The sequence below is a fragment of the Semicossyphus pulcher genome, unplaced genomic scaffold (assembly GCF_022749685.1).
Source record: "Semicossyphus pulcher isolate SPU_LCO1_2020_fin unplaced genomic scaffold, fSemPul1.0.p SCAF_12, whole genome shotgun sequence".
NCBI lineage: Eukaryota > Metazoa > Chordata > Actinopteri > Labriformes > Labridae > Semicossyphus > Semicossyphus pulcher.
Genome location: NW_027211626.1, coordinates 14,490,420 through 14,514,732, shown reverse-complemented (window position 1 = coordinate 14,514,732; position 24,313 = coordinate 14,490,420). Strand labels below are relative to the sequence as shown.

The 24,313-nt window shown below is 43.5% G+C and overlaps 1 protein-coding gene across 1 annotated transcript in view; it reads right to left on the bottom strand.

The window, feature by feature from the left end:
* Positions 1-2,646: 2,646 nt before the first annotated feature.
* ccdc88ab (coiled-coil domain containing 88Ab) overlaps positions 2,647-24,313 on the bottom strand; it is a 61,520-nt gene continuing 39,853 nt past the window's right edge. Inside the window, exons 11-36 of the mRNA XM_069658230.1 lie at positions 23,897-24,043; positions 23,581-23,725; positions 22,717-22,895; positions 21,085-21,222; positions 20,107-20,290; positions 19,857-19,987; positions 19,125-19,418; positions 18,618-18,800; positions 17,855-18,133; positions 17,635-17,759; positions 17,281-17,419; positions 16,461-16,637; positions 16,194-16,355; positions 14,971-15,248; positions 14,636-14,779; positions 14,357-14,543; positions 13,991-14,136; positions 13,763-13,855; positions 13,090-13,292; positions 12,694-12,741; positions 10,593-10,670; positions 8,813-9,025; positions 8,525-8,578; positions 6,877-6,966; positions 5,074-5,345; positions 2,647-4,893 (exon numbers count right to left, since the gene is read on the bottom strand). Coding sequence (XP_069514331.1) covers positions 3,979-4,893; positions 5,074-5,345; positions 6,877-6,966; positions 8,525-8,578; positions 8,813-9,025; positions 10,593-10,670; positions 12,694-12,741; positions 13,090-13,292; positions 13,763-13,855; positions 13,991-14,136; positions 14,357-14,543; positions 14,636-14,779; positions 14,971-15,248; positions 16,194-16,355; positions 16,461-16,637; positions 17,281-17,419; positions 17,635-17,759; positions 17,855-18,133; positions 18,618-18,800; positions 19,125-19,418; positions 19,857-19,987; positions 20,107-20,290; positions 21,085-21,222; positions 22,717-22,895; positions 23,581-23,725; positions 23,897-24,043 — 5,004 coding nt within the window. The 3' untranslated portion in view covers positions 2,647-3,978. The remainder of the gene's footprint in view (positions 4,894-5,073; positions 5,346-6,876; positions 6,967-8,524; positions 8,579-8,812; positions 9,026-10,592; positions 10,671-12,693; positions 12,742-13,089; positions 13,293-13,762; positions 13,856-13,990; positions 14,137-14,356; positions 14,544-14,635; positions 14,780-14,970; positions 15,249-16,193; positions 16,356-16,460; positions 16,638-17,280; positions 17,420-17,634; positions 17,760-17,854; positions 18,134-18,617; positions 18,801-19,124; positions 19,419-19,856; positions 19,988-20,106; positions 20,291-21,084; positions 21,223-22,716; positions 22,896-23,580; positions 23,726-23,896; positions 24,044-24,313) is intronic.

Sequence of the window (24,313 nt, the reverse complement as noted above, 5' to 3'; positions counted from 1 at the left end):
TGTTTCAGGGAAAATATGTGAACATGACCTTTAAGTTTCAGCTCTGTGTTATGAAGCTTGTGATGAAATGTGAGTGTTTTCATACCTCTGATTTATGGCGATGTCCTTTCTCCACACTGAGCCAGGATACGATGAGGAGGCTCACAAACCACGCATTTCAGGACATGATGCTGACTGAGGCCCTTCAAACCCTCACAGGTGTTCTCACATATTCTGCGTGATTAGACCCCTGCTAAGTTCGAAACACAATGTCATCAAACACCTTGAACTTAGAAGAAGTGTCCATCCCAGATAGGTGTTACACAAACTCAAATCAGTGTGCAGTGAAAGCAGATCAGTTCGGCAAAAAATGTTCAGCTTTTTGTAAAAATATAAAAAAACCTAAAGTCTTGTAGTTGAAATTTGACCTCAGCAGCTCAAATCGTTGACACATTGCAGATCAAACTGAAACAATACTTCTCCCTTCTACACGACTACTCAATGTTAAACATCACTGAAGTCAATTTAGTGCTAAGCTGAAAGGCAAGGAGGTCATCTTCCACCATTTACAGTTTTGTAAGGGTGTGTAGCTTCCTCACCAAAAACCCTGATTTAACACGAGTGACCTCTGCCTGTGTTCCTGACAATAACGTGGACACCTGTGTGTGTGTGTGTGTGTGTGTGTGTGTGTGTGTGTGTGTGTGTGCCAGAATAAAAGACAAAGAGCACTCGGTCGTCTTGATGAATTTTAATTACATCAAATGGATTTATGTAAAAAGTGGAAAAGGAGAAAAACACTGGGTCTCATCACCACCATCATGTTCAACACAGCAACAGAAATCTGCACACGTTTTGTACGTACTGGACAGGTCACAGGTCACCTATACTCGAGTCAGATTTATAAACGGTAACCGTCTCAGAAAGTAGATACACGACACTGTGATGCTTTGTTAACGATCTGTACAGTGAGTTATTGTTTCCTTTAAAGCGGGATGGGAAGCGATACACGAGAAGCGGATTGGTCAGTGATGATAGATGATGTAAGCTAAGATGAAGAGTATGTGGGGTTTGTTTCAGGGCGTCTCTCTGTGATGGCCTGAACCATGGCTGCCAACTGTCATATAGGTGACCTGAAACTCTCCCGTGATTAGTCTCTCTCGCTCTCAGATCACACAACCTTCACTCATGATTGGCAGGCAACAGATGCCGAACACGCAGCTGTCATGGCTTCCTGTCCGAGTCCATTTGGCATCCTGGCAAGTAAAATCCCCACTGAACGCTGTCCTCCTCTCTGATTGGATAAAGGAGGTGGGGTGATTGGCTGATTGATTGCTCCATGCAGATTGTGGTTTCTGAGTCTGATAGCAGGTTGAGTTTGGTGCTGACATGCTTTGAAAAGGTTTGTACGAGCCCGACTGAAAGTCGTCTCTGCGTGTTCATGCTGCCAGTTTACAAAAAGACTTGTTTTATACGGTAATGTCTGGGCAGAAGGAAGTCAGTCCTACTTTGACGTTGCAAAGCAGATTGAAAATGGAGTCATCAGTCTGGTTTAAGATCGCCCTTTTGGCTGTTGTGTGAACATTGGCACTTTAATCTTTAGTCCGAGGAGACCAGTGCACATGTAGCAGTCCGTCACACAGAAGGACACATGGCAGTGCAATCTGCCACAGCTCTACTCTTCATAGAAAAACAAAAAAAGGTCACGCAACATTTTCTACAACTTTTCTGTTGTTTCCTTGATTCAAGGAAGAAAAACAAAACAGAGAAGGAAGCCACTTTTCTCTACCAAATGTCCTGGGGTCAAGAGAAACAAACAGGGGAGAAAAAGAGGGAAACTGGGATATACAATCTTTTCTCACTGTAGACGGTCTCAGCAGATTTACTCTACCAGGCTTCAGACACACAGCTCCAAGGCCACCTTTCTCTCTGAGTCCCAGGCAGGCAAAGAGGAGAAGAAAGAGGTGAGAAAAGAAAGAAAAAGGGACAGATTATGAAAAAGGGGGCAGTGAGAGAAAAGAAGAGAGAACAAAGAAAGTTAAAGGTCAGAAACTGTATCAGCGGACGGTGATATACAAGAGGAGACAGAGGGAAGCAGCCAGCCTGGTTCTACATGCTTTGTCAAGGGAACAAGAAGGGGGAAGGATTTCAGCGCTACACCAAAGCCATGCAGCAACAACAAGCAGCCTGAACACAGCGAAGGGCCTATTTTTTTGTTCCACCAGTGGGAAACGCTCAGCAGCTCGACTTCACCAACAACACAAGCAGCATCATGGAGGAGGGAGACGGTGCAGTGCTGAGGGTGTAGAACTCGTCATGTTGGGGGATTTGGGGACACAAACAGGCAAAGCGTTCATCCACTCGGATGGAGAAACGGCCCATATGCCATGCAGAGCAGGGTCCCATCAGGATCTGAACAGGCGTTTGGCACCACAGGGACGGTGGGGCGACAAACAGGACAGTGAGGAGGAGGAGGAGGAGAGGGGGTGTTGGTTTAGGCTTAGAGAAGCAGGGGAGGCAAGTGCACGGCAGGATGGACGACATCTGTTACACCATGTTTTAGGTTCCCATGGAGACAAGACCGAACCCCCTCCCTCCACCCCGATCCCGATTCCTCCCGCTCGAGCAGCGCTCACTCACCACGCGCTCACAGCATGGTAGCAGACAGACGAGGGTGTGGGGGGGCGGGGCTAGCAGCTTTGCTGCGGCTCCCCGCTCCTGCTTTTAGCCTTTCTGCCCTCCACATCTGTAGGACAAAGGCAACGTTTATGTTACATCTGCAGACAGTGACAACAACATTTTCATTGACTTTATACCTGCTTATACTGGAGTTAAAGATAAATACAATAAAGCCACTTAAAAAGAGCAAGTTCAGAGTACAAAAGCAGAAATAAATAAGGATCTAAGACAGTTCTACTAGTGTTGGCACATAACGCAGTGCTCGTCTTTGATTATAACTTAATGATTACAACAATCTGTACAAGATCTTGTCAGTCTGAAATACATTATCTCATATTATTCTCTCTGTGGTGCATCAGGACGAGTTTCCAGAAGAAATGATGTGAGCTTCATTCACAAAATAATCTGACCAAATTCCTCACTTACTACATTTACTCCTTGTTCCAATAACTCCATACAGATATTATATTATCCCCGTCACGCCACTACCTCTACTGTCAACTTTCACTTTCCCAGCTGCCCTCCCCTCAGATCATTTCTCAGAATGAAGCTTCATCATTTTGTCACCAGCCCAAGAGCTCATTAAAGAACCACCACAACCAAACTCATCATTCGCAGAGCCCACGCCCCGGTTAATATATATCAAAGAAAACACAGGAAAAGGTGTCAAATGAATAAAAAAAAAACAGTTCACACCATCAAGAAAAAAAAAAAGATACACATGATGACCATTTTGATCACAGCGATCAAAATGAGGGTTTCAGGTCGGACAGGACAAAGCCGTGCAGTTTAGTGAATGATGCAACTGACTCAAAGCAGTGATGCATCGAAACATCAGAACAAACAGGAAGTGGAAAGTGAATCTATTATCTGGCACATTTACATTTTATAATTTAGATTTGAAAGTTGCTACTTTGAGATCTGTTCCATAATGCTTTGCTCTCTATGAGTGACAGTTATCAGAAATAAGCCTCAAGTGTAAACCCAAAGTTGCAGATAATAGTATCGTGTTAACAAGTGAAACTGATCCAATGAAAAACAATTATATGGTCAGGCTGTTGGACGGGAGAACATTCATTAAAGTCCCACCTCAGAGAAAAGAAGAAAGGAATTTAAAGAAAAAAACAGCGACTCAGCACCATGGCAACAGAAATGAATAAAACAAAAACACCACACAGAGATAGACAGTGCTCGAATAAATACATGCAGAGGAGGAGGATCTGTCATTTATCCATCCTGTCATTCTCCCCTTGATAAGTAAAGTCAGGTGAAAAAGAAACAAACAAATAAAAAAAGGTGAGCACACCAGCACCTCCCCGTCATTCACACACAGCCGTACTCGTACCACAGGGACTGGTTGTCCTCTGGGTTCAGTGACTGCTCCGAATTATTCACAAGACCGGGATCAACGCCCTCGTTAAACTCTTTCAGGCCGGCTGGGCTGGATCTCGTCTGGCCGTTTGACTGGCTGTGAGGGGCCTGGTTTTGTGTGGGAATGTGGTGCGGGACAGCAGGAGGAGGGTGGGTTTTATTTGTAACAGGAGGCCCGCTGATGTTGCTGACTAGGGTGGGGTTTAGAGACAGGAAGGGGAGGTTTTTGCCCGCAGACTCACTAAAGATGGAGTCCATGAACACAGACTCTACAGTGAAGGAAGGGCCGAGGAAAGACTCGAGGGTGGAGAGGTCGGGATCATCCAGGCTACCGCAAGGTAAGCTGAGTGACTTGGGCAGAGGAGGGGCGGCGGTGGTGGTAAGGGGTCCCTTTAGGTTGGTGCTGTTGGGGTAGTACTCACTGGGTGTAGGCTGGGAGCGAACCCCAGCCTTGGCGGGAGGAGAAGGGTCGACGGAGACGGGCTGCCGTTGGTCCTTTGAGAGCAGGTCGTGGATGCTGGTGCGTCGCGTGGTTCCCTCAGCTGTGGAGATGACGCTGCTGGCCCGGGGCAGGGTGGAGGAGGCGGAGTCCAGGCGTTCAGAGACGGACGTAGCTTTGCCCTGCGAGGACAGGCTGGAGCGGAGTGGAACGGAGCCTCTCACACGGGTGCTCTCCGCCTTGCGCAGGGTGGGGCGTCCTGGTTGTCCCGTGGATCTCGGTGGGCGATCAGAGCTGACTGGCGCTGCTCTCCCACTGGAGGAGCGTAATATGCCCCGCCCCTTTGTTGAAGTGCGTTCTTTCTGCACATGCTCAGATGATGTGGAGAGGCGAGGAGAGTCTACAGTGAGGTTCTCCTGACTGCCAGACTGGAAAAGACAGAGAAGACCAACAGTATCAAGTACAGCACCATTAATTATGTCACACAGTTCTTTTATATTGAGGAATCTTTAGGTGATATTCTTTATTTCCGCATCAAAAGTCTTTATATCCTGATCCGATTCAATATTCCTGTGAGATTTGAAATGATTTCCAATCAGGTAAATCACCTCCGCAGGGTCAATACCCTCATCCAGGAACTGCTGCAATGAAAGCACCTCGTTCTCTGGAGGTTTCATCTGGGTCTGTCCAGGGCCGCCTGCAATAGTAGACGGGTCGAGGGACCTCCGCAGCTGCAGGGGGCTCTGGTGGGAGGAGCGCGAGGAGGTGGGCTGCTGGACGGGGCTGCTGCCGCTGCTGGACCAAACCTCCTGATCCAAACTCAGGCTGAACTCTCCGCTGCTCTCACTGTGAGGTCTGCTGAGGCTGCCGTTCAACGTGCCTGCAGGAAGGAGAGGCAGCAATTAGATCACGTGGAAGGAATAGTTGATGCTTATCATCAACCACAAGAAATGCTTAAGTATAAATAAACCACTGTTGTCCTAAACTGCCTACATTTAGTTATGGTGAATCAGGAATTTTAAAATTATAATCTCGAAGATTTTCATTTAAATAAATGTCTGTTAAGTCACTATCTATTGTAACACAATGGTGATTGAGCCTATGGCCCACTGGTGAAAGCCTTTGCATTTGCAGTATTACAGACTGAGTGTCTGGTGCGACTTTTGCAGAAAAAATCCCAAGCGGCGCCAAGTTAGTGGTGCATTTTCCATCACCCAGCAGTGGTTGGTCTGTGGTAGGTAGAGCCATGCAGCTGTTTTTCCAGTCTCTGAAAGTGTTTTAAAGTAAACAGTAATCTACTATGGCTGAACAAACAAAGAAAAGATCGATGACGACAGATACAACTTCAAAACTAAGTGAAAATGAAAATGAAGGCAAACAGTCTAAAAAGGAAAGCGACCGTCTGCGAGGAAAATCAAGAGTTACAACCGAAGCCCACCTTGGCCGCGTCACACATGCAGCACTGTCTGGATATCTGGGAAGTGTGCTCCTGAGATTACAGTATATCGTCATAGGTGCCGCCAAAGAGAACGAAACTGAGATCTTCGAGATTACAACTTTAAAATTATCACAAAACACTAACAAAGTGCTGAATTTCCATTTTCAAGAAAATCATAGATACCCTCCCGTCGAGTGACTCGATGAAGCTGTCTTAAAAGTGCAGTAGATAAGTGCAGTCCCATACTGATTTTTTTATTTATACATCTTTAGTTGATGCACAGGAAGGTTATGATTTACGATTATCTTAAGATTGCTTGGTTGATATTTTTTTGAGTGTTTTTTGTGTGTTTGTTTTCTTTTAGTTTACATCCTTTTTATGTATAAAAAAAAATAATACAAAAAAAAAAAAGTCTTTTTTTTTTTAAATCAAGAAAAGTATGTTTGAGTGTCATTTGAATAGGTTTAAGCATATGCTAATGGTCCATGGGATTATATTGTAAAATAGCAATTATTTTGGCCGAGACAAACATGACAGAAAATGTTCACATCATCCCAAGCCTGGTTTTGTAGCTTTTATATAACACTGTCCATTCAACAGCGATGACTTTAGAAGTGTCATGAAATTCTAATAGGATGTCTGTTGCAACCACATCAAAACCTGCATTAATATTAAATATGTTTAATGTTTTATCATTTGTGTGCCATGGTTCACTAAAAGTGAATCTGTCAACCATCTGGATTTGCTAAAACATAACAGATAGCTACAGTAACAGTCAGTGATACACGGATTTTTAACAAAAGAAAAGGAGTAAGCCTTAACCTGTAAATCAGGAGAAATAGACTTATTCTAGTGTTCAAAGGAGGACACACGGAAGGAGTAAGAAAAAGAATGAAAGAAAAAGATAAAGGGAGAGTCAGAGGGGTTATCTGAGAGGAGGAGGAAGGGAGGGGTAAAGGAAGGAGGAGCATACCTTTGCCCTCCAGAGGAGAAGTGAGGTGGGAGTTATTGTTACTATTACTACTGGTGGTCCTGTTGCTATGGAGACTGGTGGGTCTGGAGGCTGGGTAAGGGACAAGAGGGAAGACACACAAATAGACACACGTGCACACAGTTAGGATATATATTTACACTTAGCATGTACCCACACAAACATGCACTAACACAAAGAGTAACACATAGGTGCATGCTAGCAGAGTCTCCTGCTGGGGCAGCAGATGGCTCATGCCAGGCAGAGGGACAGGAAGGGCGCAGTGCCAGGCTGCGGCCCCAATATGTCCAGCAAATAAACAAAGCAACTGCTGACGGAAAGGCAGGGACGCCTAAATCCAAAGACCTGCCCACCTTAGAGGAAAAGGAAAACGTATAGAGAGAATACTGAATAACAGTGGGTGAAAGACTTAGTGATAAATAGGAGAAATGGGAGGTGTGGTTCAGTGTTAAACTTGGGAGGAGATACTGGGAACAAGAAAGGAAAGGAAGAGGAGAGGTGACAAGTGACCTTGCGTATGACTGCGTTTGCGGGGACAGGCTCAGCTGGAAACCAGGGACCGTGAAATCATTTCAAACTGGTTTTCCGGACATGGCTGACACCAGATTAGAATTTAAAATGAACTCCTATTAAAATGTATTAAACCAGCACAGAGTGCGATTCAGTGCAGAGTAGTAGTCACTTACTACAGATGCTACAGGGCGCTCTGCATGTAACGCCCGGCTCATTAGGAGAAGGAGCCAGAGCATTGCTATACACCTGCAGGCCTGATACAAAACACACACACACCCAGTTGTGAGAAATCACAATGCTACTTAAAAGGCTCCAACACAGGTAAAAACACAGAACTATTGTGGAGGCCATAAAAGTTATTTGAAAAATGAATGGTGACCTACTGGCTGTTTGATGTGTGAGGGAGAGTGGATGTTCGTTTACTTCAGCCATTACTGAGATGTACTGGAAAATGGGTCACATCCCGATATGTATTGGATTTTATAAGTGCATTCTGGGAACTCATCAGCTAAGTAGAATCCAGGTGGGGCACTAATGGGCAAGCAGACTGACCTGGCTGCACTATAGTTCACATACAAAAGCATTGAGTGTAGTATAGCAACATGGTGCATTAGTTTGAGAGTAACTTCTGTCAGACTGAAAGTACAAAGTGCAAAATATAGATGTATTTAAAAAGCCCCAAAACTGATAGTATAGAGTGTGTAACTAGCTTAGGTGCAGGGAATGTGTGTCATGATTTTGGGGCTGTTTAACAACTGGGTCATCTACATTAGAGCCACACAGAACAGATGAAGAGTTGACTGGCTGCAGATTAACTGCCCTGGATAACATCCTAAAGACTGAATTAGAGGCAATCCTACTTTCAATGGAGGCTCATCTCTCTCTCTCTCATGCCTTACACTAAAATTGCTTTTCCAACAGTAGATCAGGCTTAATTGAAGTGCAGGAAGGAAGCCCAAAGATTAGCAGTGAGGAATTGACCTGATTTTTGGGGGTCTATCTTTCCTCATTTCTAGTTGTAATGGTTGCTAACTTCAGGTGCTGCTGACTGCCTGTTACAATCACCCATATTTTTACTTCTTGTTTGAGAGGTTTACAGTTTGATGACTTGGCTTACCTTGACTCTTGGGGTCATCTAAGGAGCCTGCGACATCCTCACAGGAAGCATTTTCTGTTGAGATTCAGAAGACTCAGGCTACAGCTGCTTTTTAAACATTTCACCACCTTTATATGAATCTTTACTAATTTTACTTCAGCAATCTAAATACTGATGTTCAAAAGGGTCAAATAAATGCAAACAAATTTGCAGATACATCCTTGCACCTGAAATGTGCTCAGTAAAACGCCAACCCCCCAAAAAATGTCTCAATATGTTCCCCTCACACAAATTCAACATCATCCTGACCTTTGACCTGGAGTCTGTGTTTGGCCCTGCTGTGCCGTGCACTGGGCAGGGTGAGGGTGGCACAGTCGATGGCGTTGGTGGAAAAGGCGAGCTCCTTCATGCGCTGCCCACTGCGTCTGCTGCTGCCCGACATGCCATCGTCTCCGGCCTCAGCACCGTCCAGGTTCTCAATGCTGCCCGCCACCGCCATCGTCTGCAGCAGGTCATTCATGGCTGAATGGACGGAGGACGGAAGGATGGAAATGAGAACAGGAACATTGTAATAAAATACATGAATGCAATTAGGTCATGGCTCAGATTTTGTAGCCAAAATGATGATGATTACTTTTACTTGCTTAGATGAAGGCAACAATTTAGGTAGATTATCTAATGAGTCGAATTCATCCTATTACTTGTTCCCCTGCCTTAATGTAGTTATAGCCAATATTCAACAAAGAATCTTCTTAAAGAGCATGATAAAATCTAATCCAGCCTTTTAATCTTAAAAGGCACATGCAAGAAAAGTCATTAAATATTCAAACAAAAATAAAGTGCATAAAGATTTCAGCTTCATGGTTTGTAATCCTTTAATTCCTGGTTTATTTCAGCCAGATACTTTTAGGGACAGGTGACGCATTACTTTAAGGCGCTGCTGTCTTTATGCACTTTGTTTTCGAGCTGAATGCAACCATTAAGAAGCATGAAGGCATGCAGAGCTGCTCCGAGCAGCAGCGGCAGCACTACACACAAAAGATCAGAGCCGGAATCGGAGCGAGGCAAAGTCCATGTCAGCAGAATAAGACCTGAAATGCAGCACGCCGACAGAGGGAGAGAGAGACAGAGAGAGAGAGACAGTAACGGCTCCATTTCAAGTCCTTCATGGTGAGTGCGAGCAGCGGTGATCAGGCGGTTGGTGATTTTTTTCTTTAAGTCATGCTGCAATCAAAGATGGGAGCAAATACACCACAGGCCAATGAAAGGCAAACCCTCAGTCTCTCCCACTCTTTATCCTGCACACACCCTCACACACACACACACACACATATCGAGGCCTTTCATTCAAGATACACAAACAAAATGAAACCACAGAGCACATGACAAAGCTGCCCAACAACTTGCCCAATGCATAGTGATTACCACAATCACTAAATAAGCTTTGGTATATGGAAATCAAACTGCATCACACTACAAAAGACAGATCAGTCATCAGTTCAGGCATTAGCCTATTTTGTGAGCTTGGTCCTATTTTTTCTGCCACCAATACATTCACTTTCATTAGTGCTTTTAATGCTTTTGTTAGTTAAGTTTTAATTCATCTGCTAATAGTGAGAATAAAGTGACACTACACTGGTGAAAGTTGACAAAAGCTAAATAGAAGCTACAGGAGGGAGTGGAGGCGGCAGACGCAGGGTGGAGGAGGTGACAGAGGCATGGGGGCTACTGGGAAAAAACTGAGGAAGAGGAAAGGTCACTGATGTCACATGATGTTGCATAGTGGTACAGTGCTGTGAGTAATACATTTTAGACTTAAATCTTTGTCTGCCAGATATCTGTAAAAGATTTAACATATTATCACATGTAATGCTCAAAATGTGGCTTTAATTTTAAATGGTAAACAATCCCAAATGATTATGTATGCCTGAGTAGGTTTAGGAGCTGTGTCTGAAACCTGAAGTGGTCACACCCCTACACTGCAGCCACCCTGACATCAGTGACTGTTCCTCCTTTGTTTCTCCCAGTGCGGCGATGAGAGAGAGAGGAGGGCGGAGGAAGGCTAGCTGGCGGCTAACGGAGGTCTTACACATGGAGCGCCGGTAGATGGCCTTGGCCTTGTCTTTGTCCTTGGATCTGTTCCTCATGAAAGGCAACCTTTTTATAGCTGTCAGAGCGCAGCCAGACAGATAGACAGACGGGGGAGAGAGTGACAGAACAAGCCCAGGGGAGGTGGAGGAAAAGAAAACAAAAGAAAAAGGAGGGCAGAACAGAGGGATGTGGTTAACGATTTACATAGAGAGCCAGGGGAGAGATGCAGAGAGAGCCGAGCACCTGGTCGCTCAACTGGACAGCAGACAAAAATGCAAAAGACACAACTACAATATATGCCTGAGACGGGGCGGATCATAACATTACAAAGCCCCAAAGCCTGAAACTAACATTGTTTAACAAAGATCAATCATTTTACGTTTAGACTATAAAAGTCTTGCACAGTTGTTTTTCCAACCTGGGTAATATTTTTAAGGGCAGATGTCTGTACACAGACACATCACACAAACAAATATGTAAACACATTATGCAAATACACACTCGCACACATTAAATCTGCTCAACACACTCACACGCTCCAATGTTAATGGCATGAGTGTTGTCTTCTGAAACGGATTGTAAAGCTTTACATACTGTACACCACAACACAACTGTTATCACATCGTTACACCTACATGAAACAAAGAGGATGAAGAATATTAAAGGGTGCAATCGAGGGAGTGAAAAGTTTAAAGCGGGGTTAAAGGCATCATAGAGGACTGCAGTGTTCTCATTGACGTGACCAACTTTTTACTGCATATTTGACTGTGTAAGGCTTGTTAAATGTTTGAATAGCTCAGTGTTATACTTGTCTTAAATATAATGTATGTTTACATGTTACTACATGGTTGCTAAAGGCCTTTTTTAATTCTTTTGTAGCGTTTTTTGTTTTTTTAATCACTGTATACTTTAATGTGTGCATTAGCCACACATTTTGGTAGTTCTCAAAAAATGTAGTTCTCTACATTTTGGTAGTTCTCTGAAATGTATCTGTACTTACATGTGTAAGAATACTAGCATACTACAAACATATGGCTTTTTAAATCTGCACAACAGATGAAGTACATTTTAACTTTACAGTGTCATTTTGAAGTAAACACATCTACTTGTTTATAGGATGTGTAAACCTGTCCATAAACAAGTTATGTTCTATATTATGTTTCTACTACCCAATCCAGACAGCATTGCACCTTTTAATAGCTTTGATGCTACGTTAGAGGGCGTTTCTCGGTTATTTACAGGTGAACTGCACAGATCAGTAGGTTGAGATAACTGTAACAGAGCGAAAGAGCTTTAGATCTTTAAAAAGAGAAATTAAAAGTGAACTGGACCCGTGACAAATCTTAAGTATTTTCTAATATTTGAACCACATTAGATGCACTAAATTCAGCTTGACACCTGACAACAGTACTGCCCTAATATTCTCTCCGATAACATTGTTAAACTCATAATGGACGGTTGAACTTTTTAAACTTTACGTCTGACTTTTTTTATTACACAAATTATTCTTACTTGTCAAAACCTGGAGCCCAAATTAGCCACAATGCAGCTAAAGCAGTGGGTGTGGGTTTGTAATGCAAGTAGCTTATGTATCCTAAATGTTAGCCTCAAGTCAAAGTAAAGAGGACGCTTACGTCTTAGGTGACGTCTTTCAAACGCTTTGAAATTCTGTGTCACCTCAACTGAAAAGGGTATTTTATGTCACTTAAACTCTTAAATATACTGTGTGTCTAAAAATACACAAAATATATCGTGTCATTAATTACACAATTGAAACTTTTATTCCCCCCAAAAAAGAAATTCTTATGAGAAATATCACCCATATCGTGAACAATGTGTGTAATGGTTGTATTCTAGTTCTAAAGAACACTTGCCTAAACGTACAGACATGAAGCGCTCCCTTTGTCGTTTCAAAACAGAAAATACATTAAGTTTCTGTATCAGGTCCGAGCTTCAGAATAAACCTTGTGGTGCTGCGCAGCTCAACTGTAACCTCTAGGACAGTTGAGTGACATAGACAATGGACTCACAAAAACATGCCCTGAGAGACGTGACTGTCGGCTCACAAACCCCGCCCACCCTCCCCATCCGCGGCATACCATTGGTGGAACCCTGCCCTTGGGCATGGGACTGCTGCCCTCTCTTCCCTTCGCAGAGAGATAAAGAAGCAAAGGAGCAGTTAGGGGAGGAAAGATCCATTCATCCACTCAACCAGCACACAGTCGTACTAACCTTCACACACACTTCTTCTCGGTGTTTGTATGTGAGAATTAGGCATTAAATAGTACAGGCTCCAAACTTTTTTGCTTACTGCTTTCTTTGCATAATGTCCCATTGTGTATGAAACATTGTGTAATTGTATTATCACAGCTACTTTTATTATATATTGTTTGTTAGGGTAAGACTGTCTGTGCAGGAAGCTCTGAAACTAACTACTCTGATTTTGATTTTTGTGTCCATTTCCGAGTGTGTATCGGTGCTTCCTTTGTACTCACTGCTGCTCCTCTTATGTGTAAGAGTGTCGTCCAGCGAGTTGGAGCCAGAGCCTATGGACGAGCTGTCCTGGCTATCCTGAGGGAAGCTCAGGAAACCGTCGCCACACTCTGAACGAGAAGGAGTCAGCGTGAGAGAGCGCATCCTCTCCCGGCTCTTTGGCTTGATCAGCTTCCTCATCTTTAAAGTGATCCAGTTGCCACGCCTAAAAGGGTGGAGACGAGGCAGAGAGTCAGACCGAGAGGAGAAAACACGACTTTCAATACGCACTAAAAAGAAGGCTGAAAGGATTTTAACTGTGTTTTTTTCAAAGGTGGAATCTATTTTAAGGCTTAATTCCAGCTTGTAAATCTTCCCATAGACAATACTGAAGACATGTAATGTTGCAGTATACAGCTGTTATAACCTCTGCAGGCCATAAATATTTGATGCATCACTTCCTGGAGCTGCTGTATGAGTGTTTTGCTTCCATTCCCACACTTCAGAGATAAGAGTAAACAAGTAAAAATAATTCTAAATATCTGAATTTACTATAATAAATTGACTTGTTTATCTACCTTCTGATTCACGTGTTAAAGGGACACTTTTACACAATGTTACACCAACTATAGTCAGGTCATTCACATAAAATAAATATAAAATATTTTTCAACTCAATTAAGTGATTTCTTTATACCTGCGTGGGGGAGAGGGGTCATAGAATTTGTACTGGTCCATGATCTTCTCCTCGAGCTTCTCTTTCTGCCTCCTCAGCTCATTTAGTTTGTCTCTGATTGATGAAGAAATAAGAGACCATCCAGTTAAACAGACAATAGTTAAAGTGCAAACATCCAAAAATGAATGCCATCCAACTGTGAAGATGTTTGCTGTCTGTTTTAAACAACAAATATCATCAGGAGTTTACATGTATTGTCTTTGCTCCACGTGGAACAGGTCTTTGCTCTCCATGGTCTGCTCCAGCAGCGTGCGATTCTGCAGCATCAGAGTCTGGATCTGGTCCAACAGGTGACGATTCTCCTCCTCCAGGTTCCCTTTCAGCTGGCTCAACAGCTAAGACACACACATATAGATAAGTTAAAGACATGCTGAGACACCTGGCTCGACAACAAACATGATACATAAAAGGGTAAAGCATCCACAACACAGCTGTCTTTAGAAGTCCTTTCAATTATGATATAATACAAAGACAGTTGGCTCTAACACAGGCACACAAACGCATCATTTGAGACCCCCAAATACAGACAAGAAGAAGAAAACTGTGTCTCCTCACCTCACACTGGTTGGTGAGCTTTGTGGAGGTGATGTCCAGCTGCTGGTACTGCTCCTTGAGTTTAGAGAATTCGGCTTCCAGCTTGGTCTGCTCCAGCTTGGCGCTGTTCAGCTGGCTTTTTACATTCTTATGGTCCAGCTGGAGATTCTCGTTGTCCCTCATAAGCTGACGATGATTACTGTTCAGTCTGAGGAGAGAGCAGATGGAGTGCGTTTTAAGAAAACATCATAAAATTTCACATTTGCATTTACGACACAAATATTAGTAGGCAGGGCTGACCTCTCATTCTCCTCTTTGAGCTGTTTGCACTGGTCGGCTGTGGCTTGGTGCGTTCGGTTTTCCAGCGCCATTTTTTCCTGCTGATCCTTCAGATTTTTCTCCAGGTCTTCCAGCTCACCCTTCTTATGCAGGAGCTGCTTGTACCTACACGCATAAAAACAAATGTATTACACATATATATTTCCATCATCTCAAGGGGTCTACTGGTTCCTCTAGTTACTCAGCATTGCTACTGAAAAGAAGGGTCAAAGAAGTACAGAATTACGTTAAGAATTAGACAGTTACTAAACTTGAGCATGTGCCCATCCAATGCTTCTAAACTTGTAAACCCTCACTTGTCCTCCAGGTCTCTGTGCTGCTGCTCCAGGCTCTTGTGGGAGCTCTTCAGGCCCCCGTGCTTCCCGATCAGGGCTTCATATTCCGCCGCCTGCCTCTCGTGGAGCGCGGCCAGCTTCTCGTGATCGCGGAGGAGCATCTCGTAGGTGGACCTCACCTCCTCTTTCTCCCTCAGAGCTCCTTCTTTCTCACCCTCCACGCTGCTCTGCTGGGTCTGCAGCTGGGCGTTCTGGGCCATGAGGGCTGCACTCTGCGAACTTAGGGTAGAGTTCTCCACCTAAAGAGGAAGAAGACAGAGTTAAATTAAATACTTAGAAGCTATATCTTATATTATTCTATTAACATTTAAGCATCCATTTAACTTTTTAAATAATCATTTTAATGTGATCTGTGAGGAGAACTGAGCTCCTTGAAGCAAACAAGAAGAAGAGTGTAGAAGAAGCTATTGCATTTTTGGCCTATAGGGGGCACTGTGTCTCTATTTGGTTTACTGTAGGCTCCATCTACAAAGCACCAGCAGGAAAACTGTTTCTTTTCATGTTTCCTTTGTGGTCACAGCAGTTTCCTCGTTCAAATCCCTCTTCGATCATGACTAGTGTGTGTGTTCACACTCTGACACACACAGACACACACCCACATGCTTACACACTTTCTGTACCTTAAAACAGAGACAGCTTTTAACCTGCAGTAAACACACACCAAAACACACTACTGCCTACATATAAACTGGCAGACACAAAACCCACACACACGAAGAGACACACACAAACGCCCACACAAATGGCTAGAAGCTACTGCATGGTCAGTGTAAATCCTGTCACCCATAAGCAGGGTTTGAATTGATGCCAAACAGGGAGTACAAGTCTAAATCCAGGGAGCTAAGCAGCCTGGCAAGGCAACTGTACAAACAGAGCTACGCTGAAAGAGGGCCGGACAGCCTTGAGTATACAATGTTTCAGAAAGATTTCTATCGTGCTTCAAGCACAAGACAGTTGTACTTTCCTCTTGATTTAAAAAAATAAAACATGGCAGATTTTTAAAGAAAATTATAATTAAAATTTGCAAGATGCAATGTTATATTGATAGCTGCTTGATTTAGTCAGATACCAGCTGTACAATACTGAATCTATAGCTCTGTTAACTGTGTCTATCATCCTCTATAAGAAAGCAATGATCACTTGCCTCCTGGGTACAGTACTGTGTAGTATGTGTGTTGGATTACCTGCAGTTTGGCATTCTGCGTCTGCAGAGTCGTATTGTTCTCTTGTAAAGAAGCAGTCTGTCTCTGCACGGCCACTATCTGAGCCTGCAGATTGGAGCTCTGAGTTTCCAGTTGTTTGAGCTGGCTCCTCAGGGCCGCCTTCTCAGCCTGCAGCGTGGCATTCTGGGCAAAACACACACATAAAGACATCAGGCATATTCGAATACATTTTGTTCAAATGTTTGTGTATTGGAAACACATAGGGCACCCTGATTTGTACCAACTTACATTTCTCTCCACCTCAATGAGTCTGTCTTTGACCTTCAGCAGCTCCCTGGTGGCTTCATGACTCTCTTTCTCCCATTTACTAACAGCCTGAGGACCCTCCCCTCCTTTAGGGGGCGAGCTCTGCACCATCCTCTCCTCCTCCTCCCGCTGACGCAGCGCCTCATAGTTTTTCTTTACCTGGAGAGAGTCAACGCATTAACTTGAAAAGTTTGGTATTGACACAAAAATAATTCTACAACGCAATTATTCAAGATGTCTGCAAATGAAATACAGGCTTGACTATGAAGAAAAAAATTAAAGGGGCCAACACTAGTGGAACAAGACTTGAGTAATTGTAAAGTTGGTAAGTCGCAGACAGATTCCTTTTCAGATTCACAGCTGACTTAACTTTTACCCTCAACCCTTCTGCCTTGGATCAGATCTGTGTCAGCAAGTTCAAAACACAAACTTTTCCCTAAAGGAAAGCAGACATCCTCCACTCCGCTCCACCTCTTTCTCAGACTCCTACCGCCTCATGAATAGATAAAACTGGCGATAGAAGTGGAAGAGCGGATGAATAAATAATGCATCGGCCTTGAGATGCCCTCAGTGTTTTCAGTGCTTTCTAGTGTTTAAGATTGCTGGAGATTTTGGGGGCATGCTGGTCTTAAGTGGACCGCCTGGGAGATTGGTGTTTTGGCTTTGAGGGAGGTTGAATGTTTATGCAGGGTTGTCTGTATGTCAGTTGAGCTAAGAATCTGTAGGAAATACAACCATAATACCACATGTCTGTATATGTATTTCTATCTTTAAAAGAAGCTGTGCTGGGCGGGTCACTGACTGTCTTGAGCTCCTGGCGTAGTTGCTGGTTGAGGTTGGAAGACTCCTGCAGTCTGGCCTCTAAGGCTGCGATCTTCTCCTCTTTAATCTCCAAAGATGATTTCAGAGTCGACTCCAGTTTGGTTTCCAGGAGCCTAAACCTGAAAATAAATACTCAAGTTAGCGTCGTGTGCATATTTGAGTGTTATGTTTGCTAGCTGGACACACGAAGCCCAACTGACTTCTTGGCAGGAGCGTAGAGCAGCAGGTGGGGGAGATACTGGCTCAGAAAATCTCCCACAGGATGAGGCATGTTAAAAGCCACCACAGATCAGTGAATATTTTGGCTCGTGTGCGCATGTTTGTGAGATAATACCTGTCGTCGGAGCTCTCGTCATGCAGCAGCCTTTCCTTGTTCAGTCCAATCTTTTCCAGCTCATGAGTCAGTTTCTCCAGATCATTATTCATCTGCTGAGTCCGCAGCTTCTCACTCACAAGCTCCTAAACACGCACAGTCATTCATTAACCTTGTATTTACTAATATACTTAAAACACGTATATTTGCAGACGCCTGACACAATAAGGGATCCTCTTACCTCCCTGAGTGTGTTAAGGGTCTTCTTATCGATGGTGCCCTGTTTGACAAGCTCCTTGTTCTCCCGCTCCAGGTCTTTGACCCTGGTGCAGGAGTCCCTGAAGAAGATCATCTCCTTGCCCATGTTGCGGTTCTCTTTCTCCAAGGAGGAGATCCGCTGGTTGCTGTCATCGAGCTTGGAGTCGCGGATCTCAGCCTGCTGCCTTAGCCGCTTGTTCTCCTTCTCCAGAAGCTTCTTGTCTTTCTCCAGCTGGGAGCTTTCCTGTTCTAGGCTCTTGTTCTGGTGGAGACGTAATGGAGAAAAACATCATTTGATTAGATTACTTTGAGTATAAATGCCTTGTAAATAAATGTTTGGCAGCTAAAGGGGGTAATAATTAATTTTGACAAATAATCTGGGATAATCCAAACTCTGCTTGGAAACGTTCTGTAATTTTATCAGAATTAACTAAAAGTGTGGCGCTGCTGCTTGAGTGCCAAGTAACAAATCGTCAAGTTGTATTCATCTTAACATGTTTTACAAGATTATGTAGACTGCCTTATTACAAACACTACTCCTTTCAGTCTGCCTAGATTACAATTTATAGGCCAATCTGATTGACCCCATTCTGCCAGGCAGAATCAGTCCATTCCAAAAAAAGGAGCTGAGGCTGTGTCAGTGCACCAGTGGCAGCTATCCCATTTGATGTTGTACCTGTTCTGCTCCAGGGAAGAGTCGAAAAATAAGTCCACTGAATAAACGCATATGACAAAGTTTGACCTACCTCCTGCTCCAGCTGCTCTAAGCGCTTGCTGGAGATCTTGAGCTCCTCCAGGTTGCGTTGGAGTGTTTGGTTCTCAGACTCCACCTCTTGCAGCTCTGCCTCCAACTGCTGGATCTTCTTGCTGCTGTTCTCCAAGGCCTTCTGCAGGCGCTGGTTCTCTGTATCTAGGCCCTGGTAACTCACCTGGGAGAGGAAAAGCCAGATTGGGATATTAAAAGCATCCATGAACTAGTTGAACTGCTCCCAGATGCAATTATATGCCAGCTCCCCTTGTACCTTACCTGTCCAAACATTCAATGGAGATAATAAATTACAAAAAATGTGTAATCTGCCGTTAACTCTACGCCTGTTTTGCAAAATCTTGTTGAAAGACACATGATGACTCTTTTGGGGACGAGGTAACTCACACTTAAAATAAATTAAACCATAACAACTAGCATTAGTCCAGCTTCCTGCCCCTCATGGTTGCATGTTTCTGCAGTATAAAAAGCTGTCTATAAGTCTTACTTCCAATCTTTCAGTCTTCTTTGACGAGGCTTTGAGCAGTTCCAGGCTGCGCTTCAGCTGGCTCCTCTCGCTCTCCAGCTCCCTGTTCTCTGCTTCCAGCTGAATGGCCTTAGCCCCCGCCGACCGGAGACTCTCAGCTGAGCGTCGAACCTGCAGGTTCTCCTGCTCCAGCTGGGAGTTCTCCTTTTCCAGAGCCTCCAGCTGGAAGGCCATGTTCTTCAGTGCGTCAAGCTTCTTCTTCAAACGGCGGCCCTCTGCCTCCAGCTCGGAGTTCTCCTTCTCCAAAGACGACACCTACACACACACACACACACACAAAGTGATGGATGGGAGAAAACTCTCTGCTTTATTCTATGTTGCTGACACAGTTTGAAAGGTATCATTAGATTATTCTTTAATGCAAGAAATGAACGCTTGTATCAATTTTTAAGTACTTGCAGGATGAAGGTTCTGAGAGCAACAAATAGTAAATGAGACAGAAACAAACAACCACATCTTTCAAAAATTATTGAAAACTATAATAAGCACAATAACAGAAAAAATTGTGTAAACTTAAATAATTAGGGTGAAACTTACTTACATCTATTCATATAACATGAAAACAAGGGTGGATAGAAGTTGAACCAAGTGGGAAATCAAACACTGACTGACAGAGCATGTGTCCATATGCTAACAGAGCACATAGACACTCCAACATCTCAAAGTACAGACCAGGCAGAAAACAAAACACACCTTTTCACAAGTGATTCCAAGGCTGGCAACTTTCTTCTGCAGGCTTTCGTTGTCCCTTTCCAGCTTCTGCATCCGAATCTCCAACTCCTCTGCTCTCTCTCCTTTCTCCTTCATCACTTCGAGCTCTTTTCCTGCATTAAAAAAAAGTGTTTTTTAGCACAATAAATTAGCGGTACAGGTAAAAAAGAACAATAAAAAAACACAATTAATGTCATGAAGCACAAAATGTATTTAACATGACGTCACTCACGTAGTTGTTTCCTTTCAAACTCCATCTTGTTGAGTTTGGCGGTTGTCTCACAGATGGACTCGTGAAGAACTCGATTTTCTTTTTCGACATCTTTGACCCGGGCCTCGGCACCGACCTGGCAGCGCTGACGCAGAGATGACACAGTCTGGCCCAGGTGCTTGTTCTCCTGCTCCAGACCTTTCAGCTAGAGATACATCAGAACTTTAACTAAGGCATAGCATCATGTCTAGCATTAGTGACTGAGACATCAACGTAAGTGCTGTCAGCTTCTGTATATGAAAGCTCATTAGGTTTATATTAGAAGGCTGGTCTTTAAATTTTACTTAAAATATCAAGCCACAGAACAGAAATGTAGAAGCACAAAAACAGCTATACAACATCAAGGCCAGACTTTACAAATCAGATGGTTAAACTAATCAAAGGTGTCAGATTTATGTCTTACAGCTATAAAGTCCCTGCAGACACATAGTGAGCAACTGCATCTGAGCCACAGAGTGCCAGAAATCTGTGTAATCAATAAAACATAGCAGCAGTTCCACTAAATAGTTTTGAGCCAAAGCAAATCAATCGCACAAAGATTTCTCTCACGAAAACTCTTTATAGAGTTCACTAAATTGCAGAGCTTAGTCTGGAGTTTCCTGGAACAAGAATCAATGATGGTCTTGTAGTGAGAGCAGCGTGTGTGACGCACAGTCTCAGAGCCCAGTCTGTCTGAATGTGCTTGTCCAGTATGCAGACTGCAACATTTACTATTTTCTAAAGGTACATGAATGCTTGATGTGATCATGGAAAAGTTGGTTTCTATATCATTCTAAAGTAACTGCGTTTATTGATCTTTTCTGCTGGACACCACAACAGGCCTGATCACTTAATAATGCATCATTTAGCAAAAGAATGACATGGAAGCTATAAACAGTCAGACAATTAAATACACCCTAATACTTTCTACAAATGAAAAAAACAAAACATCAAGTGTACCTGTCTCTCAGAGTTTTCTCTGAGTGTTTCCAGAGTCTTCTCCAGTAAAGCCTTCTCCTTCATCAGGTCAGTGCTGAGTGACTCTGCGCTGCGGAGTGACTCTCTGTCTGCTGTCAGTTCACTTTCCAGCTGCTCCACCTGCAAACAAGGATTTAAGCAATAACTTAAAATGTTGGGGTTTAAAGTTTTGGCAGGCGTTCAAGATTGCAAATTGACGGTAGCTCATTAATGGCTGCGAAATATCTATTGACAACTACAATGCATCCTTTTAAGGGCCAGTTCGCCGATTTTCAACCTCAGTCCTATAATGCTATTATGGGGAGCTAATGTCATTATGGTAGGAAAAAAAAGCAATTTCACTCTGTGCCTTTGGAGGACGCTATCCGCTTCTCCAATGGGCCACGGAAACCCCGCCAGACTACGTAAAACGCTTCATCTGGCGGAGGTCAGGGAGCTCGCTAAACTACACTTCCTCAATCTAGTACCCAGGATTTTTTAGACCATCCACCGGTATATTCTCGTCATATTTCGGATTCTGTACCGCTCCGAGTCATTGCCTGCAGCGATCAATGTCTTTCACGGTTGTATTTCACTCCAGCGTCTCTCGCTGGGCCATTCCTTTCAAAGGGAGGGGTGCAATGCACGCTGGGAGTTGTAGGAATGTAGAATTGTTGTTGGTACAACTTTCTCCACAGCTACGGCGCCAATTTCAAATATTATTGCTTCTATCGATTACAGAGAACACCAGCTTTATCTGACAGTGGCTTTTTCCAGGGGCGAATTGCTCCTTTCCGAAGGTGTTGCGGTTTTCCCTGTAGATGACTGCAGCATAACCTGTATTTTGATGCCATTATTATAGTCGCCAACCTATCATAGTGCGAGTTATCCTCTCAAAGATTTCTGACCCTCAAAAGAAGCTGCCGCAATAATTATTCCATGATACAAACATAATACACCACCTCATTCTGTCACTACTCTGCAGACAAACACAAACAGGTTAATGTACACGCACACAGATAGACTTGAAAAACAGAAATCATCTCGTTTAAAGAGTACCAGCGGCTGCATTTGAATTTTAATGTGTTTCAGCTCTAGACCTCCAGTCACTCAGACATAAATTTCTCACTCTGGGTTTTCTCTTTGTGAGAGAAAAACACAATTTCAAGGTTTTTATTGAGAGGGCACAGAGAGAGGCTTATGTTTCTGAAAATAGCTGAGAGACTTCTCTTGGCGAGGGGCGTTCGAGTGTCAGAGGCTGGAAAAGAAAAGGCAATGCAGGGCTGCCTGGAATTACAGCTTTGCTTTCATCCCACTATCCACCCCTCTCTATACCCTCTCCTTCTTTCTCTTTTTTATATCCCTCTTTCACTGTGTGAAAAGACCTAAAGTCAAGTGTTATAGTGATAAAGTGATATATTTTGGGGGCGTGTTGGTGCAATATGCTAATCTTGGTGGTGAGCCTGATGGGGGGCAGAAAATGAAGCTGAATTCAAGGTGAGGCTGCAAAGTGCCTTAAGACAGATAGATTATTTCTCTATAATATACCTGAACACTAACATGCAAGAAGCTATAACTATCAACTAAACTTATCCAACCACAGAAAAACACTTCATCACACAGTCTGTTGCTTACTTTCTGGTTCAGTCTCTGGTTTTCCTGGCTGACTTTGGACAGTTTGGACACGGTGTCCTGACTGGCTGCTCCTCTGAGCTCCTCCACAGTCTTCAGCAGGGTCTGGTTGTCTTTCTCCAGCTTCAACAGGCGGCTTGAGGTCAGCTCGTTCACCTCCTCGCCCAGAGACTTCTGAGGAGCTGAGGCAACGACGGCAAGAAAATGTAGATTTTTAAAACACAGACGACCAAAGAACAGAAAATTGAGACACATCAATGCTATAAAAAAAAGATAATACTTCTGAGATTATCATAAACACATCAAAAAAATTATTGAATACAAAGCCCTAGGGTCTATGACGATCTTAATGCTTTTAAAGTGCCATTTTAACAAACAACATCCCTCCCACACACACACACACACACACACACACACACACACACACACACACACACACACACACACACACACACACACACACACACACACACACACACACACACACACACACACACACACACACACAGACAAAGTGTTTATCTAGATCCCTGGCTAGTTAAACCTCTTAACAGCTTTTATGATCCAAACGCACAGATTATCCTCCAGGAGCCACTGAATATTAATTACAGGTCTTAACCAAGTGGAAAGAAAACTCAGTGGAGGCTGGCAACTGCTGTGGGGATGATGCCAGGGCCAAAAGCCAATGACCAAAGGCTGGTTTGGTGGCCCTCCACGACCAACTCAGGTATCTGTCAGCTGTAGGTATTTGAGCTTAATAACCCACCATCCCTAACTTCTATTTTTGAACTTACTCTGGCTGCCAGTCAACATAAAGACCCCTCTACTCCGGTTTTAAAAAGATCCTGGGCTCCATCTTCTACTTACCTTCTGCCAGTTCCGGTGTCTTAGATAGCTGCTCCAGCTCCCAGCCCAGGTGCAAAGACTCATCCATGCTCTGTTTCTGGGCCATCTCAAGCACAAGGTTCTCCTCCAACAGCTCCTCCATACGCTTACGGTCCATGTCTCGCTCCTGGAGATAACAGAGATAAACAGCGTGTTGAGATAAATATATGCTGAGCACATGACTTCTGTCCCTTTACCTCAACTTGTAAACCCCAGCTTGTCTAGCTTTAAACCTAATCACACGCTGCACAACCAAATCTCAGATCTCTGCACTGGAAAACTGATCCATAAATCTTACCATCTCCAGGTCATGAATCTTGGATTTGAGCTGCAGATTCTCCTTCTCCAACAGGTGCAGTTTATCAGACCGGGTCCGGGTAGCATCCAGCTGCTCCTCCAACATGGCTTTAGTCTCCAACATAACCTGGTTGTCCTCCTTCAGCTCCTACAGACACCACATGATAAGTAGAGATTTCAAATTAAACAACAAAACAAACACTGAGAAAGTAGAAACAACCGCTTTGAAGATTTCATCTTTTTTTGTATTATTACTTGTAATATCAATACTATTACTAGTATCAGTGCTAATATAACAAATAGCAATAGTATGAGAAAAAGTGACATTAGTGGTGTATACATAGTAATACCGTTCTACCTAATATAATGAAGACTAGTAGCTAGTTCTTTTCCTTAACTAAGTGATGCTCAAGTTCTC